General features: G+C 41.6%; 1 protein-coding gene and 1 long non-coding RNA gene across 5 annotated transcripts in view; both read right to left on the bottom strand.

Moving 5' to 3' along the window:
• Window positions 1–8,803, bottom strand: part of RNF111 (ring finger protein 111) — a 43,300-nt gene extending 34,497 nt beyond the window's left edge. For 2 of the 4 annotated variants that reach the window (XM_027881536.1, XM_027881534.1), the window contains exon 1: window positions 8,327–8,569. Coding sequence is in view for 1 of the 4 variants with exons in the window: in XM_027881533.1 (XP_027737334.1) it covers window positions 3,851–3,978 (128 nt within the window). In the remaining 3 variants the exon portion in view is untranslated. Of the gene's footprint in view, window positions 1–3,850; window positions 4,038–8,326; window positions 8,570–8,728 lie in introns of those variants that run through there. The other 2 variants (XM_027881533.1, XM_027881537.1) reach the window with 2 other exon arrangements.
• A 6,356-nt stretch (window positions 8,804–15,159) lies between these two features.
• The window catches only part of LOC114056384, a 4,330-nt gene continuing 1,988 nt past the window's right edge, over window positions 15,160–17,501 (bottom strand). The window contains exon 2 of the long non-coding RNA XR_003570993.1: window positions 15,160–15,775. This is a non-coding gene — a long non-coding RNA (uncharacterized LOC114056384). The remainder of the gene's footprint in view (window positions 15,776–17,501) is intronic.

The raw sequence follows: 17,501 nt of genomic DNA, 5'->3' as shown, positions 1-17,501 counted from the left end.
TGTGGAGCTGCTGGAGTGAGTCCAGAGGAAGGCCATGAAGATGCTCTGAGGGCTGGAGCACCTCTGATACAGAGACAGGCTGAGAGAGCTGGGTTGTTCAGAGAAGAAAAGACTCTGGGAAGACCATACAGCACCTTCTCCTCTATAAAGGGGCCAAGAGAGCTGGAGAGGGACTGTGGACATGAGCACGGACAGGCAAGAAGGAATGGCTTCAAACAAAAAGAAGGCAGGTTTAGATTAGTTAAAGGGAAGAAATTCTTCCCTGAGAGGGTGGTGAGGCCCTGGCACAGGTTGCCCAGAGAAGCTGTGGCTGCCCCATCCCTGGAAGTGTCCAAGGATAAGTTAAATGGGGCTTTGGCACCTGGTCCAGTGGAAGGTGCCCCTGCCCATGGCAGGGGCGTTGGAACTAGATGAGCTTGAAGGTTCCTTCCAATCCAAACCATCCCATGATAATTCTTTGATCTATGGCAGGTTAAGCAGCACTGCCTAATTCAGGTCCATAATCTTCTGCCTGAATCTCCAAAATCTTCAAAATGCCAGTGCATTCTTACATCCAGTGCTAATATTTATAGCTCTCATTCATTTCATCATAGAACAAAGCACTACAAGACTGAGACTACAGAAAAAAAATTCATATCAAAATTTTCTAGACTGTTCCACTAAATGATGCATCCAGGAGCAGCTGTGAGCTGGCTTCTCCTAAGAGACCCCAAAGAATTACTTATTTCAGTTTGCAAAGGGTGTAAATTGATGCATCATCCCAGGCAGCCTGTATTCTCTTCATAGCCATAAGCAACTAATCTACTACTTCATGGGATGTAATCTGAAATAAAAATTTTGCAAAAGGTATATATGCTGCAGTACTATAATCTGAAGAAGCCATAAGATCACTGGATCTTTCTGGAGATCAAGGATCTTTTGGATCCTAGGGCCCCAGTTGAAAAGACCCATTTGAATGTTCTCACTGGAAGTCCTACCAACATCTCTGACAATTGTTAAATGTGGGCCTATATCCTGGGATAAGCAGGAAAGTGTTGCTGTTCTCTTTGGAATTACAGCAGGTTGGTATGTCTTCCATCAAAGTCAAAACTAACAGCATGTAAGCTGGACTAAACCTCTTCTTGTCAGTCTAGAAAACAGGACAGGCTCTTCATTTCAATTCATTAAAGCACAATGTTTTTTCTTTTAGCAGTAAGTTGTTGTGGAATGCAGTATATTAGGCTACCTTCTTTCTTAGGACTGAAAAAATGAGGTTCAAAAATTTGAAAAGAACTTGGAATAAACATTAAGAGCGGAAGAAATCTACACAACAAACAAAGACAACAGCTGGAACTGTGGAACTCTGCCATCTACCCTTCTCTGCTCCTGACAGCTCCTGAGGAAAACACCAGCTCTCACACTCCCCATGCTTGCCTGTACCCTCACACATGGACTACCTTTCTTTGCAAAAATTAAGACCAAGGCTTCCATTTTATAGAATTTCTAACAAGGACAGGAATTCTGCATTCAAACCTGTTCCAAGCACACAGAGAACAAGCAGTGCACAGTCCTTTCTCTCATCCTCACAAGGTCACCTTTAAGGCAGGATTTTTGCTGTTATTTATGCACCACTGTTTTACAGAAATGTAACACTCAGTCTAGTCAACCTTCACCACAGTCCAAAAGCAAACCAGACTCTCCTACAATAACCCTGTATTTCATCACAAGTGTCTTTTAGAAAATCCACAAAATATTTCAATTTGGGGGAAAAATATTATTTTATTCAGGAAGCTTATTGTCTTCGAACACAGTCATAACTTGCCATCTTGTATTCCATGTCCAGCCTATACACACTGTTTCCTGTCCTTTTAACATGATAAATTAAGGGGACAATTCTATTTGATTCTGAAGTTTTTTTAAGCAACAAAAACCTGAACATTTTCCCTCCCAATCAGGGGCTGGTTTACAAAGGACTCTGTTCCTCCCCAGTTTCATTGCTAAACTCTAGTGGAGAAATCTCCATCAGTATGAAAATTCTGCATTCTGAATGTGATTAACTTGGTATAAGCTCTGTTTACTGTAGCACAGAGGGCACTGTGCTGAAATACAGATATAGTTATGTAAGTTACAGCCAAAAAATGAAAGCAACGACATTTACACTTTGAGAAACCTCAAACTACTGTAAGATGACAAAAAGCTGAAATTACCACACAGTGAATAGTGCATCTAAACCACTATTTACTGGCTTAGTTTTATTCCAACAGACAGCCTAGATTCACTAGTTAACACAGATCCAAGCATTTTGCATATTTTCACTCTTACAACCATGGAAAAGTCTGCAGTAACTCAAGCAGGGAATGAAGAACTCTTCATTTTTGCTAACCAGCACAGAGCCTGAAACACTGCTTGCTCAGGGGAGAGCCGCTGACTCCCAACTACAACATTACACAACAGCTTAAACAGGAATACGTTTTGGAATTGAATGACAGCAATCAAGAACGAAAAATAATCCATTCCTTCACTACTCAGAAATGCTATCACAAACTTTCAAACAAGAAATAGGACCAAAAGAGACAAAACCTGGAAGAACAGCTCACCATTTAAATAGATTTCAATGCATTTTAAGTAGCTTCAGTGGTTACACATAAGAAATACCCACAGTATGTTCTTTTACACAGAAGACAAAGTTCAAAAGGGATCTACAAAAATACTATGGAAATAGTCATTAGAATGAGATCATCTGCTGGTAAATATTTAGAAGATCCTACAAAACCTATCTCTAATTAAAAGTCCTCAGCAGCTTTTTCAAAAAGCAGCAAGATGCAGTAAACTCAGTCAGCATTAGTGTTCCTCCTTCCTAATGAAAACACTTGCTTATGGATGTAGTGAATGAAAACTCTGAGAGGAAAAATGGGGAAGTATCTTATTTTAAGCCATTACAACTCAAGGAGGAGCTGTTAAGACAGGTACCTCAAAGCTATAAATAGTTATTCTAAGTTCCCCTCTAAGGTATATGACTACTTAGAATCACAAAGTGCATGTGACCTATCCATTCATGTCACAAATAAAAACCATTGTTATTATTCAGGCCAAGACACAGCAGTGCAAGAAAATTGATGCAAACTGGGGAAGTCCCTTGAAACTGTAAGTCAAAGTCTGAGATCTTTACAGCAGGAAAGTTTATGATCACATGTTAAAGCATTTGAGTTATAAGATGGAGCAAAGTATTTTGTCATTAATAATTAATTGCTTTATTAGCAATCAAAATATATGCAGCATTAAAGCACTATAAAACAGTGAAATGCTTAATTATACAGCATATAACTAATTTTTTTGGCATAAACTTAGTGAATACATGTGATTTAATACATAATTATTCTGAAAATGTATCTTAATGTATCCGTATTTTAAAACACAGTCAATTCCCTTCACCATCAAGAAGCCACGTCCTTGCATTTGTAGTTCCTTTATTCAGTCCTAATTCTTGTTTTCTTTGCATATGGTCACTGAACTGACAACTAACTTTTAAAATTAATTCCCTTCCCTAATATGTGGTTTGTATCAGATTTTACTTAGAACATTATTTTGATTCTGACAAGGTAATACTGGTGCTGTTAAATTCATGACAAACCTCACTGTTAAGATCTGGTATGCACAGAAATTACACTGTGTATCCTGTTCCTACCACAGGACTTTTTTTAACCTGCAAACATGGCCTTCAAAGAAAGGACCAGGAACAAAAGCATCACACAAGTCTTGTTTTAGAAAACCAACAGTCATTTCTTTCCTCTCATTAAAAACTTGTATTCTTAGGCTTTTCCATTAGATACATCAAGAAAAAGGAAAATGAAAAGGTTTACAAAATTCATACAAGGCCTTCAGCAAAAGTGAGACAACCCAAGTATTGCTACCTCCCCATCTCCAGGGCAGAGAGCCAGACAAGACCCATTTGTGTCCAGCCCTGACACAGCGGAAGCTGACACAAGACTTGGGAGCCATTTCAGGGGCTGCATCCCCAACTCAATCCCATGAAGATCCAGTCTCAGTGCTGTCATGCCCTGCTCCAACAAAGATAAAGAACTCACTGAGCAGTTCACAAAAACAACACTCATTAGCCTAAAAGAGCCAGTCATGCCCTATTCATTTCACTTCTATCAAGCAGGGACAATCTGCACAATGCAGGGTAAGTAGCAAGAAAGAAAAATATCCAATATTCAGTTCCACTATCAGGAAAAGAAGTGCAATCAGATTTTGAAACTTTTATTGCATTGCATTTCAGTTGTTCTTCATTTTTACCTCTTCATGAGACAAACAGTGCTCTTTTAAAGCTTGTTTTAACAACCTAATTTTAGCATATTATATATTGGTCTTCTAATCTTTGCCAGAAAATAAAGCAACTGATAAGTTAAAAATCTATGCATTTTATAAAATAGCACCATATAAACATATAAAAGTATCAGAAATTCCATTATGTTTGCTTTGATATTATGTGGCAAATACATCTTTATTCAGAGGACAATATGAAATGCCACTCTCAATTTCCTTTCTGTGCTTTTATGTGGCCACAGTCGTGATTCCAACTCTTGGATGACAGAATTGCTTGAGAATTCTCCAAGCAGAATCCTTCTCTTTTGCCCTACAGAAATGTACAGTATTGCAGAACAACACACACAGTATTAGTTACTAACTGTATTATAAGGTTCTGGAAAGAGGTTCTTGTTCATAGAATCCCAAAGCCAGTTCTTTTACATCCACCCGGACAGAATGGTTTGATTGTGCTTTGCAGAGAGGTGCTACCGCTACACGAGCCACAGCGGTGCAGGGAGGCTTATCCACTCTCTGCAGCCAGTTCCAGGAACCATCATTGGCTTGCAGTGAAACGACGTTACTTCAAGTACAGTAGTACTCTCACTAACCTTGGCAAAGCCACCTCGAAGTCAGCCCACAGTACCTGTGCTGTCAAGCACTGTAATGAGCAGTGTCCATCCTCTGCACCAGCAAGGCCTCCTCAACTTTATCCCTGAAAAAAAACCCTGAGACCTTCAAGGTTTGTTTCCTCATGCGTAAGCCAATTCATACCTTGCAGCAGAAATGTCAGGCCACCTACAGGACAGGTACAGAATGCCCCTGTTATGCCACACTGCCGTTCAACTCTGAGATCTAACACCACTTGATTCTCACAGAGAGACTATTAAAGTGTCTCTCCCTTGTTTTACCAGAATCCAGCACAGGACAGCTACAAACAGAAGAGCTCTTGCATAGGACAGATCTATGGCCTCCTCCAGATGGAACAGAGAGAATGAACAGAGTGTGTCCGTGAAATGCCTCAGGTACATGAGCTGGGGGGCCAAGAGCAGTTCTACAGAGTCCTACAAGCAGCAGGTGAGTTCTCCTGTACAGTCCTACACGCAGCAGGTGACTGTCCCACAGTAACTGAGACTCCCCAAGGCCATAAAGCACCCACAGAAATCCCAGTGCTGCTCCAGCATCAGCACATCCCACCTGGGCAGGGAATGTGTGTGGCTTTGCTTGATGGACACAACCTTGGACAAACATGGTGTTCACAAGGACATTCTTCAGTCTCGACACTTCTCTGTTCTGTCCCAGGCTCAAACTCACCTACATTAACACTACCTAAATCAAGGCCTTTAGACACAAGCATTATGATTTGGCAATCAGAAATGTTTTGGCTTCAATGAACTCCAAGACAAACATAACAGCAATGAACTTGGGAATGAAAAGTTGTAGCTTTATAGGAGAATGATGAAAAAATGTAAATTTTTATTGGAGGTTAGGATCTTAACTAGGATTTCTGCTTCCAGAGACAGCTAGGGAAGTTACATGGCCACCAAAAATTATTTTTAAAAATATTTCTTATTCTCCTGGCTTTCTGACTTTGAGGTGTGTATAACTGTTCTTCATGCAGCGTCATCTTGCAAACACTTCTTGATAAAGCTTTGAGGAGCAAAGTAAAAGACAACCTTTGCCACAACTGCTAACAAGAACCTTGCGAGTGAGAACCATGAAAGGAACCATTAGGACAGTCTTATGCTGTTCTTCAGGAAACCTGTGACAAGGAAGGGATTTTTTTGATAGTAAACTAAGTAGATCTACCAGTTTCTGAGGGAAGGACAATGCAGTAAACTTCTCCACTCCTCACCAGTGGAATCAAGGGGTAGAGAGTAAGAGTAAACATTTTACCCAACAGCAGTCAACTATTATGACTGCATTTTATTGTCAAAAAATAAATTGCAGAAGCAAATAGCCTTTACTGCCTCTTGCTAGCAAAGTCACCAACCAGCCCTCTCAGATTTCACTTGGTAAACACTTAATAAGGAAGACATCATTTTAATTTATAGCAATCACTTTTCCAAATGGCATGAACTATATAAAACAGCAAAATTATCTTGTTAGCAAAAATCTGGATTAGTGAAAAAAGCATTTTCCTTTCTTCTTTCCCCTTTGCTCTATCAGGGTTCTCTGAGGGGCCCACCAAGAAAAACACTAATTTATACTTAAGCCTGAAGGAAGGTCCCAAGGTAAAGACTTCAGCTGCAGACAGTTTGTGTTTTCTGCAAGAGCACTACAGCCTTTGGAACCAGCTGATCACTGTCACCTACAGTGACAAAACTTGGGAGATTGTGACTGGGAACAATTCTCCTGGCTCTATGATGCACATGTATCCCATACAACATCACTAAATATACACATTTATAAATCTGTTCCCAACCTTACTGACACGCAAACAGCCAAACCACTACAGATCTGGTGATAAAACTCACCGAAAGGAGGCTGCACACAAGTAAAGCTGTGGAGAAATCCTTATACAACATCAGCCTCTGGCAAATCCATCTCTCTGTAATCTCCATTGTTTATATGTGAACCAAATCTTCCTGTTCCCCATCCCACCCTCACTCCCCCCTCATTTTTTCCCCATTTTTTAAAATGCTTGACATCCAAGCCTCCATAGTTCACCAGTCAGGACAGAGGTCACTGTCACCCACATCTTCTCAAAAGAATGTTCTCACCATTAGAGGAAATACAAGCAACTGAAATGAAAGATTCTCCATCTTGGAAAAAAAAGGTAGCAATTGCTGCCAGCTCAATGTTACTGCAGCACAACCACCTCCACTGAAAGTCAACCGCTCCGACTGATCTGGTCATGTAGGTCGGCAAAGTTATTAATTTAAAGATAAAGTACAAGTCACAGACATGTTAAGACACACTCTTAATACACTTGTACAAAATCCATTGCTTCATAAAAGACACAGTTCTGAAAGGTCAGAATGTTCCCATCCAGACTCTAAAAGGACATGCAAAACACGCATGAACACTGTGAGCTGTTGTTCACTCCCAGGCTCCCGGTTCCACACACAACCACAGCTGGAGCTGCCAGGGCTTCAACCATCAACAAAAATAAACAGGTTTGTAAATATACAGGACTTCAAGAGTTTTCAAACAGGGAGCTTGGTGTCTTACACACTTTTACTGAACTAAGGTGAAATGCAAAATGTACACTCCCAGCCTTTTCCAACTAATGAATTCCAGAGGTGATTCCATACTGTGAATGGCTGCATAAGACAAGTAGATGTTCACTTTATCAAATGAACTAAGATTCCATCTGTCCTTATCAATCACTACACATCAGCAAGAATCATCTTGACTAACAAGGTTTTTCTGTGTCCTCCCCCAGCCCAGGGTAGTCCCTTTATCCAACAAAGGTAAGAAAAGAAACACTTAAAGTGCTGGAAAACCTCTCTGATAGCAAGAACTACAGATATGTCACCTGTAAGGACCTTTAACTTTTGTTTTTAAGAGTGACAAAGCATTCTAACTATCTAAATATCAATTTTCCTCAGAAATGTTTCTACTAAGTATCCAGAATTAATCTATCTTTGGAAATTTCTACTGGTTGCAACAAAGACAATGTAAGGCCTTGTTCTGCACCTAAAAACCTAGTTTTCCTTTAACAGTTTATAACACATATATTCCAAAATTACAAATATCATCTGCTATCCAGGTCTCCACTATGAGCAGTCAATTCTTTTCTTTTTGGTCAAATACTTGCTTTTGAAGTAACTGCATTAGAACCAAATGAAATCGGCCTATTACACAAATTCTTCCTTCCTGTTTTATGTCCTCTCTTGGAAGAGCACTCGGCTCGCAGGAATTGAGGGTCTCGTTTAATCTGCTAAAGCAACCAGGCCTTGCTTCTGATTTAAAACCATTTCGAGCCATGGAAGAGCTCAAATACCATGAAAATCCCACGAATGCTCAGCCCTAACCACCAAAACACTGACACTTAAAGAAGTCCGCAGCCCATTCCAGCAGTTCCTAGCCCACGTACCTTTGGAATCCCGGTCCACACCTCTGAATGGACGCGGTTCCCTTGTTTGCCAGGCACAAAACACCTGACAACGAGGGTTTTTTATAACACGGGTTAAAGGAACACCAACTTCGCCAACAAAACAAATGACGTCATAACCACCCCTGCTCCGCACAGCAATAAAAACCCATTTCCGCGCGGGGAAAATCCGTGACAGCTCCGTGACAAACCCCGAGAGCCGCGGCCGCCCGCGGTGCAGGCACCGCTTTGTGCGTCAGCGAGGCGCCTCGAAAAAAGGGAAAAACACGTTCTGCGAGCAGTGCTCCCCTCCGCAGAGCCCCGCCGGCCCCGCCGCCCTCGGGGGGCGGCCGGGGGGAACAGAGGAGATCAGGGACCCCTACCCGGCCCCGCCGCCCCCCGTACCTGAGACAGCGAGGCCGAGGGGGAAGGGGCGGGTGCCGCGGGCGCGCTGCGCAGGGCCGGACTGGGGGAGCGGCCCCCGCGCTTCCCCCACCGAGCCCGGCGCTCTCCCCACCGAGCCCCCGCGCTGTTCCCGGCCCGGCGCTGTTCCTGGCCCGGCGCTGCCCCGGGCGGGCCCCGGCGCTGCTGGCGCAGCCCCCGCCGCTCCCAGCGCAGCGCGGCCCCGCGCGACACCCGGCGCTGCTTTACAGCCGACCGCAAAGCGCAAACGCGGCCGCGCCAGCCACGCCCCCCGCAAAGTGCCCCCTGCCGGGCGGGGGGAACAGGGCGGGGAGAGGGAGCGAGGGGATAGAAGGGGGATAGGGATAGGATAGGGATAGGAGCGAGGGGATGGAGATGGGGATGGGATATGGGACGGGATCGGATGGGGTGGGATCAGGGGACGAGATCGGATCGGGACGGGATCAGGGACGAGATTGGATCGGGACTGGATGGGCGGCAGCAGCCCCGCTCCAGCATCGGCGCTGCTCTGTATGAATATCCAGAGAGGAGCGTAGGACGGACAAGGCTCTGCTCGGGCGTGCCTAGCAGTGGGACAAGAAGCAACGGGCAGGAGCTGAAATTCCACTCGAACATGAGGAAGAACTTCTTTGCTATGCAGTGATCGAGCATTGGAGCAGAGACCAGAGAGGCTGTGGAGCCTCCTTCACTGGAGATAATCCAGAACCGTGTGGACACAATCCTGTGCCACGTGCTCTGGGATGGCCCTGCCTGAGCAGGGAGGTGGGACCAGGTGACCGTCTGGGGTCCCTTCCAGCCTGACCCATTCTGTGACTGTGCTTTCTCCTTGTCCAAAAGCGTTGTTTTCCCACCCAGCGATGCCTCTCCCCCGGCCTGCGGTGTCTCACACTGTCCCACTGCCTGTCCCGAGCCAGCGGCAGATGCAGCTGCAGGAAATGCCGACAAGTGGCATCTCTGCTCTTCAGAAACAGGAATTTAATTTGCCCTTAAAGCATCAATGCCCTCACTGACCCAGACACGGGGTGAGCCATGTGTCCCATGTGCCTCCATCCATGTCCACGCACACTCTAAGGAGCTGCTCCTCACAGTGACCTGGTGTCACACGTCCTGGCAGCACAGGAAGCGGCACAGCCTTGGGAAGGCTCTCATTCAGCACAAACCCTGAGCGTTTGCTGACTTTGCAGCTGCCAAAGGCCACGGTATCTCTTTGCCAGAGATGACCTTTCAGCAATGTCAGTGTGTACACCCAGAACACTTCCAGCTCAACACACTGTATAGACAAGGGCTATAAGCTCTCAGTGACAAACCGCTACAAAAACACACAACACTGGAGCAGAAAATTCCAGTCTGATCTACCAGTAAAGATCTTTCTCAGCTGCACTGCCACCACAGAGTCATCAGCACACAGCAGTTCCTACGTGTTTTTGGAGGAGCTAAACAATCTGCATGCATCATTACAAAAGAAATGGTCATTGGGAAAAAATGCATGGTGAGACAATTAATTGAATGAGTTTCTGAATGGAATTTCCTTAAAGCAAAAGTGGATAAAACAACATGGAAATTACTGCTCCAACAAGTTAAAAAAGGCTTTAAGGAAGGACTCTAGTAAATACCACCCTCAAAAGATGCATTTCTAGAAGCAGGAAAACATATTACTAAGCAAAGGCATATCCAAATACGTCCAAAAGGGTACAAAGCACAAAAGGTGCTACACCACATAAAGGACATGAAAATAAAGACATGCTCAGCTTTATGTGTGAAGCAAGAACACAAGAAAAAGTGAGACCCACACATAGCAAAGGGGGAAAAGGATCACAGGTGATTTCATGTGGTTTCCTTTCAGTTTGCAATAAAGACAAAACCACAGGTTATCCAGCATTAACCTGCTACCCTTTTCTATGTATTTTTGGGTGTTTGGTAGATTTAGGTTTTTTTATTTTTGATTTTTTTAAGTCATGTCACATCCAGCCATTTTCAGTAAACAGTGACACTGGTCCACAGATGAAATAACCAATGAAACTGGTTGTTTCTGGAGAGAATGAGGAGATAGCAAAAGACAGCGGGAAAAAGGTCATATCATGTTCAATGGAGATCACTTGTGGCTTGATTGTGTAAGCAATTTTAATATTTTCCATTAAGCACTGGAACCAAAGTTGAAATACTTTATTAAAATCAGCTGGGAAAAAAATAAGACAATATATGGGAAGAACTGGATGACCGTGAGGACTAATAGGAGCAAACTGAAAAAAATGTAAAGTAAAATATAAAGAATGTGCACTTGAATATTAATAACTAAAAATTTTGGGTTATTTGTCAGGTAAAAGGCAATAGTATGAGAACTTCATTAAGCTATGTAATTAAGTAAATTACCAACAACATGATGAAGACATGAAGCAGCAAACATGTCTGTACAATACTTCAGTCTAATAATTTTCAGAGAGAGAGGTTTCAGTCCTATTTTAAAAAACATTCCTGATGCAGCCTTACAACTACTTTATGTGGCTTTTTTTTAGTGTGTATCCAGGAAAGGTGAACTCTTAATCTTAACAGGACATTTAAAAAAACAGCATAGATAATATGAGAGAAAATTAATGAAATTTGACTGGATTACTTTCAGAAATGAAACAGGAGCATTCTCTCTAAGCTGATCAGAGACAAATAGCAATAAAACCCCACACCGACTAGTCATTTATTTACCTATTGACATAGTGTTCATGGTTTGAACACTTGTGCCAAAGATGACAGAAAGGTGGTTCTTGGCAGAAAAAATGTACAGTCACTCTGTGCCTACCAATTGAAAGGCATACAAAAGACCATTTAAAAAAACAAGAAACAAGGGGCCATAGAGTGGTTTGAATTTTCAGTTCACAAATTAAAAAGCAATGCAGGATAGGTATAGATAGTCCTGATTTTCTCCCAAAGTGGCCAGATGATCTATCAATGTTCTAATTGTGTATGATTCTGTAGACCTTTTCTCCTTAGGTAAAATCAAATAAAGGCAGAATTCCTAAGATCTTTATTAAGATTTCTTAATACCTATTTCACTATGGGCTACCAGCTGGTAGCAGGTAACCTGTGAGCCAGCTCACCCCTAAGCTCACCCCTAATTTGATAAAAATTAGTTTGTCCCTTACTGACTTATTATTAACAAAATTTTTAAAGAAAAGTGATGTAAAAAATGCTTAAATGACCAAAATTATTCAAAATTAGAAAAAACCCCCACCAACTTCTATCTATGCCCTTTGATATAAAGTTATTTCTGCCAGTATTTTAGTATCTTGCAGTGACAGTTGTCTTGAAAATATTTTATTGATTCTTTGGACAAAAAAGATTCTCCTTCTCACACCCCTTAGCTACAGAAAAATGGTTAAATGGAATCATCACTAATACAAATCTCAGAATGGCTTTCAGGCCGTGGTGCCATCAGTTCACACTGAGCTCTTCAACTGCTTCTAACTGGAGCTGAACAAACCCATTTATATGTGCACTCCAGGGCCTGGCTGAACTGAAGGCACAAGAAGGAACTGTCTTACCTAAGATCAGAACACCCCAGCTGGCAGGAGATTGCACGTCATGTTTTTGGCACAAAGACAAAAGTCAAAGCACGCCCCTCATGGCTGGGTATCTCCAGGGGCACCGCTCTGTGCCAGAGGGCAGCATCCCTTTGCTTGTCACCAAGGAAAGCCAGGCACAGCTTTTTCCAGATGCAAACACCAGCTTCTGGAACACAGTCCCACTGGGCACGGGGCCAAGGTGCAAACTGCACAGTCACAGAGAGGTGTCTCTGCTCTGAGCTCTGCTCACTGCAAGCCTGGCAGTGTCCAGGACAACATGGGAAGTACCCACCTAAACTCCTGCCTATATCCAGGAGGGTGGGTTTTCTGTCACACAATCTGCTGGAGGAACTCAGTCACTTGCACCAGGTTACTTCTTCACCAGGCCATCATTAACATTTACATCCTATGGAGTTATGTGGACTTAAAATGGACCACACTTTGGCAAATACTTCAATGTTTGCAGGTGTTAAGTCACTTTACAATTACTAGTAATAAAATATTAATAAACTGTAAACTCTCTCATGGTGGTATGATCTGAGAATAATACAGAAAAAGAGACCACAAAAACTGCTGTGGGATTGATACTCCGATCATACACAGTCACAGCCCAGATGAAGATCTTACCAGTGAAAATGGGGGAAACAGGGAAGAGAGGAAAAAATGCTGAAAGATTTGTATTAAGAAAAATTGCTAATAAGAAACAACAAAACACTGATGCATTTACAGAGTCAAAAGTAAAACTGGACAGTTAGTGCTATACATCCCATGATGATAAATACAGGACATTTTCTAATGCAATTGATCTCAGAGCTTTCAAAAGCTCTGGAAAATAACATGCAGCACTGACATAACAAATATTTTTAAGATATATGGAAGAACAAAATACCCTACATTACAGTATAATATAGATGCAGGAATGACCCACCAGTCACTCCTTTGATTTCATGTTGTGCAGCCTGATAAAGCTCTGTAGGGTTGGAAACAGCACTTTCACAACACATCACTTCAGAAATTACCTTACTAAGGTCTCAAAATATCTTTCTGAGATTATCTGACTGCTTAAGTATTTAAGTTATCATATAATTAAGACGGTGTGGTGTGTAATTACCTGGAATTAGCTACTTTGTTGACAGTATTTTTTAACAGGTCTTTTTCTCACAAAAAAACAAATACCCTACCAACCTCATAATAGATCATGAGATATTCCTTTTTATTCTTTCAGTGCTTGTACAATAAAGGGGCCAAATATATTTGTGTGTTTTCATGATGCATCAGCAGCTATTTTTAGAGCAATTAAGTTTGAAACAAACAAAAGCATCCTGCATTTAATGATCTGATTTTAAACCAAGAAATTCAATAGTCATTTCCTAGCATGCACACGTACTTTCAGTGATAAAATAAAGGAAAATATTTGTGTTTGATTTACCATTAGATTTATGTTCTTCTCCTTGCTGTTCTGTAGAAGAATTGTAACAAGAGCTATTTAGAGATCAGAAATTAATTTCTACAAACTTCTTCAGCCTGCTCATCATGCAGTATATCAATAATACATCAGAAAGCTACACATTTAGAGTGGAAAAAGCATTTTTTTTATAGCAGTGATGTGTACTGGATTATCAGTGATTTTATCTCAAAGTCAGGGATTCACTGAAAACCTCCCAAATGGTTTTTACTCTTGCTTTGACTGCAAAGGAGAGAAATAGTGCAGTAAACATACCAGCTAATAATTTTTACATGTAAGCGTGGTCAGAGGTTTGAATACAGTCAGATTGATATCAGGAACTAATAAAAAGCAAAGTCGTAGTAAGCAGGAAATGTATCATGAGAACTGGGACAAGACTCAGTGTCTTTCAAAGTAAAGGGGATTCTTCCTGCTATTTCAGTTAATCCAGCATCTACCCAGCCTCACTCTTTTCAAAAAAAGGTCAGATCCAAAAAGGAACTGAGTCATTGGATCATGGACTGCTGTAATAACAACCTTTGATGGACGCACTGCCCAAAGCAGAATCCAAAATACTGTACTAGTAACTTGAACTTCAGAAACAAACAAAAGTTTGTTGGGATTGTTAACTGAAGTTAAGAGTGAAAACACAGACTGCAAAAGGCAGTTTTTAAACAAACAGTACACGAAGCAGAGAACTTCACAGAGATTTGCTGATAAAAAGACACGGAAGAGCAACAAGTCTCAAGTGGGACAGGATCCTGTTTACTTGTAGGGACTTTATTCAGAGGCGACCTTGCAGCACCCCCCACCCCCTCCTTAAACCAACATCTCTTTTTTTTTAGAAGGGGATATGGATAAATGGGTGGCTGTGTGAAGAGGAAAAAACTGGGACAGCCTGTTGATTCCAGCTGAATGCTCTAGCCAGGCTTCCTTACAAAACAAGAGGGCAAGAACTATTTCTTCTAGTACTGGATATCTCTGCATTTGTACTCAGCCCAAACACGTTAAAACTGCAGCTTTAATTAATTAAAAATGCAGGTACCAACTGCATTGAGGCCACTAAAGAGATGTTTGGTAGTGTTTGGTCCTCCATTGTGTTTCAATGTGAGGCTAGGAACAGACTGGCCAGCAAAGCTGAAACTGGGATAATCTTCTAAACAGAAAAAAAACCCCAAACCCACAAAGGTACAGAGCCCAGGGAAAACCATGAAAAATCTAAGGAAAAACATGAAAAGTCTAATTTCACAATTTTTAGGTGTTTCACATCTAAGACCCAAGACAGACAAAAAAGAATTTACAGGAGGACAGGTTTGCATTTGTTGAAATATTAATATCCGGGCCAAACATTTATTCTCTTTGAAAGTCTATTACATTTTCCTTATCAAACTTTTCCACAAATTTCAGAATGTTAAGGTATAAAACAATCTTTATTTTGAAAACTAGAAGATGTTTCAAGAAACTACTAAAGGACAGACAGAGAGTTTTTCCTTAAAAACAGACAAAACACAACAATCAAACAGGAAATTAGAAACCAGTCAACTTGTTTAAAATTCTGGGACAAATTAAAAATATTTGTAGATACCTGGAAAATAACAAAGTGACAAATAACATGATTTGTTCGTGAGATGATTTATTCATAACAGTCTATTAAACCAAATTTATTTCCATTTATGCTTTCACAGACATAAATAAACTGCTTATCTTCAGAGAAGCTTCTCTGATTCATTCACATTTTCATAAGAAAGACATGGAAATTTTTCTGGACAGAAACTCCATGAATATGGTGCAAAATGGTTGTAGAGGATCATTCTTAGTAGTTGACTACCAAACTGTCTGTTTACATCAAACAAAATTCCTCATACACTTCCATGTTGTAGTATTTTTGAGTAAAGGCTTAGAGACTGTGCTCACTGAGCTGCAGCTGACACCAGGCTGGGAGGGACTGCGAAGAGTGGAAGTCAAGACTAGAGTGTGAAATCATTGCAAGGGGGGATGATGATTCTATAAACACCACTACAAAGAAATCAGCTGCACAGAAAAGAGTAATTGTTGTAATAAACTTGCAGAAGAGAAACCAACAGGCAGAGCAAATCACAAGCAGAACCTGTCACCAAGTTCATGAGGTTGAAAAAGGAACACAACCTCTTGAAATGCATCATCAAAAGAGTTGTCACCAGGGGAACTTGGGGAGCTGTGAAAAGATTGGATGGGAGCTACAGGGGTGCAACAACAAAAGATCACGTGTTTCAGAACTGGTTAAAAAAATAATCCATGCTTTTCTGCAAAAAGAAAGGGAACAGTGTCCACATTCACCTGGAATAAATGGGCTAAACTGCAGGAAAAGGTATTTAATCCAGACACTGGAGAAAAGACAGTTGAGGACTAGACCAGACTGCCTGAGGAATGAGTGGAATCTGTGTTCAAGGCTTTAAGAACAGGTTAAGCAAACATCCATCGCCCTTGTTTTCATAATAGTTTACTGTGCCTCGAGGCAGGAGGATGACTGAGAATCCATGGTAAGGTCACTTTTGGCTCTGTTGGTTGCTTTGTGTTTTTTTGGGGGGAGGGTGTCAGGTGTAAAGCTTTGACATCTACTCTGTGTCAGGATAGATCCATCCTGATAAGACCTAAAATCCAATCAAGCTATCAATCAAGCAAGATCAATTACTAGACCAGGGATGCTGTCTTCGTGTTAATTATGCTCAAACTATCCTGGTTCACCAGATTTCGAATACACACCCTGCTTTCTGGAGTCTGATTTGACAGACAAGCTGATAGCTGGCCTGTACAGGTGTGACTAGAAGTCAATCACTTTATACTGTAAAGAGTCCTGTCATGCAATCAGCTTCTTCTGACATAACCCTTTCTAGGGTGTGTGTGTGGACATTCCTCCCTTGGCTGGGGATGCCTACCAAGGTCACTCCCCGAGGCTGAGAGAGAGATCTCCCCACGAGCTTTGATCTGGATGAGTTACATCAGATCTCTACTTAATAATTATTTCTTTTTCCTAGCTTTAATATAACTGCTTCAATAACTGCTTTGTTACAGTGCACTATACTACTTTAAGCTATATTATACTCTACCAGTAAATTGTTAGTGTTTATATTGTGTAGTAAATAATTCTGATTAAGATCTTTTATCTGATCATTTGTATAAAATAAATTATTCATTTGATATAAAAATTCTCATTTTTCCAATCATTAAAACCCGCGGGACAAAGTGGTTTAATCACACCTCTATAATCCCTTTAAATTTAAACCATTAACACAGTCCAAGGCTCAGACAGGATTCAGCTGCATCTAAACCCTTCTCTGACGAGGGGTTTAGAAAGGAAGGGAGTCCTTTCTGTGCCTCGAGACTCACCAGCAAGGCTTTGCTTTTTCATAACTTTGTCTAAGCCTTCCACTCTGCCGTGACAACATATTAGCAACCAATAAGCCCTGAGGTTTAGCTGTGTCAAGCAGCCCCTAAAAACCAGCAAGTGCTGTATTTGTTACCCTCTTATCTTCTTTCCAAAAACCGGACGCAGTAAACTTGCAGTAAACTTACAGTCAACTGCAACTCAACCACAGGGTCGGGTTTTGTGTGTATTTGTACAAGTTTACCGAGTGTCCCTGGTGGTGCAGTGGCTAAACCACAGCGTTGTCAACGCTGAGATCTGGGTTCGATTCCCGGTTAGGACACTCCCCGGGCAGATGGAGCTCGTTAGCCCTGTAAGGCAATCCATCTACGTCCTGAGGACCTCGCTGCCACC

The sequence above is a fragment of the Empidonax traillii genome, unplaced genomic scaffold, assembly GCF_003031625.1.
Source record: "Empidonax traillii isolate 1590-97213 ecotype Southwest subspecies unplaced genomic scaffold, ASM303162v1 scaffold90:size2128546, whole genome shotgun sequence".
Classification (NCBI taxonomy): domain Eukaryota; kingdom Metazoa; phylum Chordata; class Aves; order Passeriformes; family Tyrannidae; genus Empidonax; species Empidonax traillii.
This window is presented reverse-complemented; position numbering and strand designations above follow the sequence as displayed.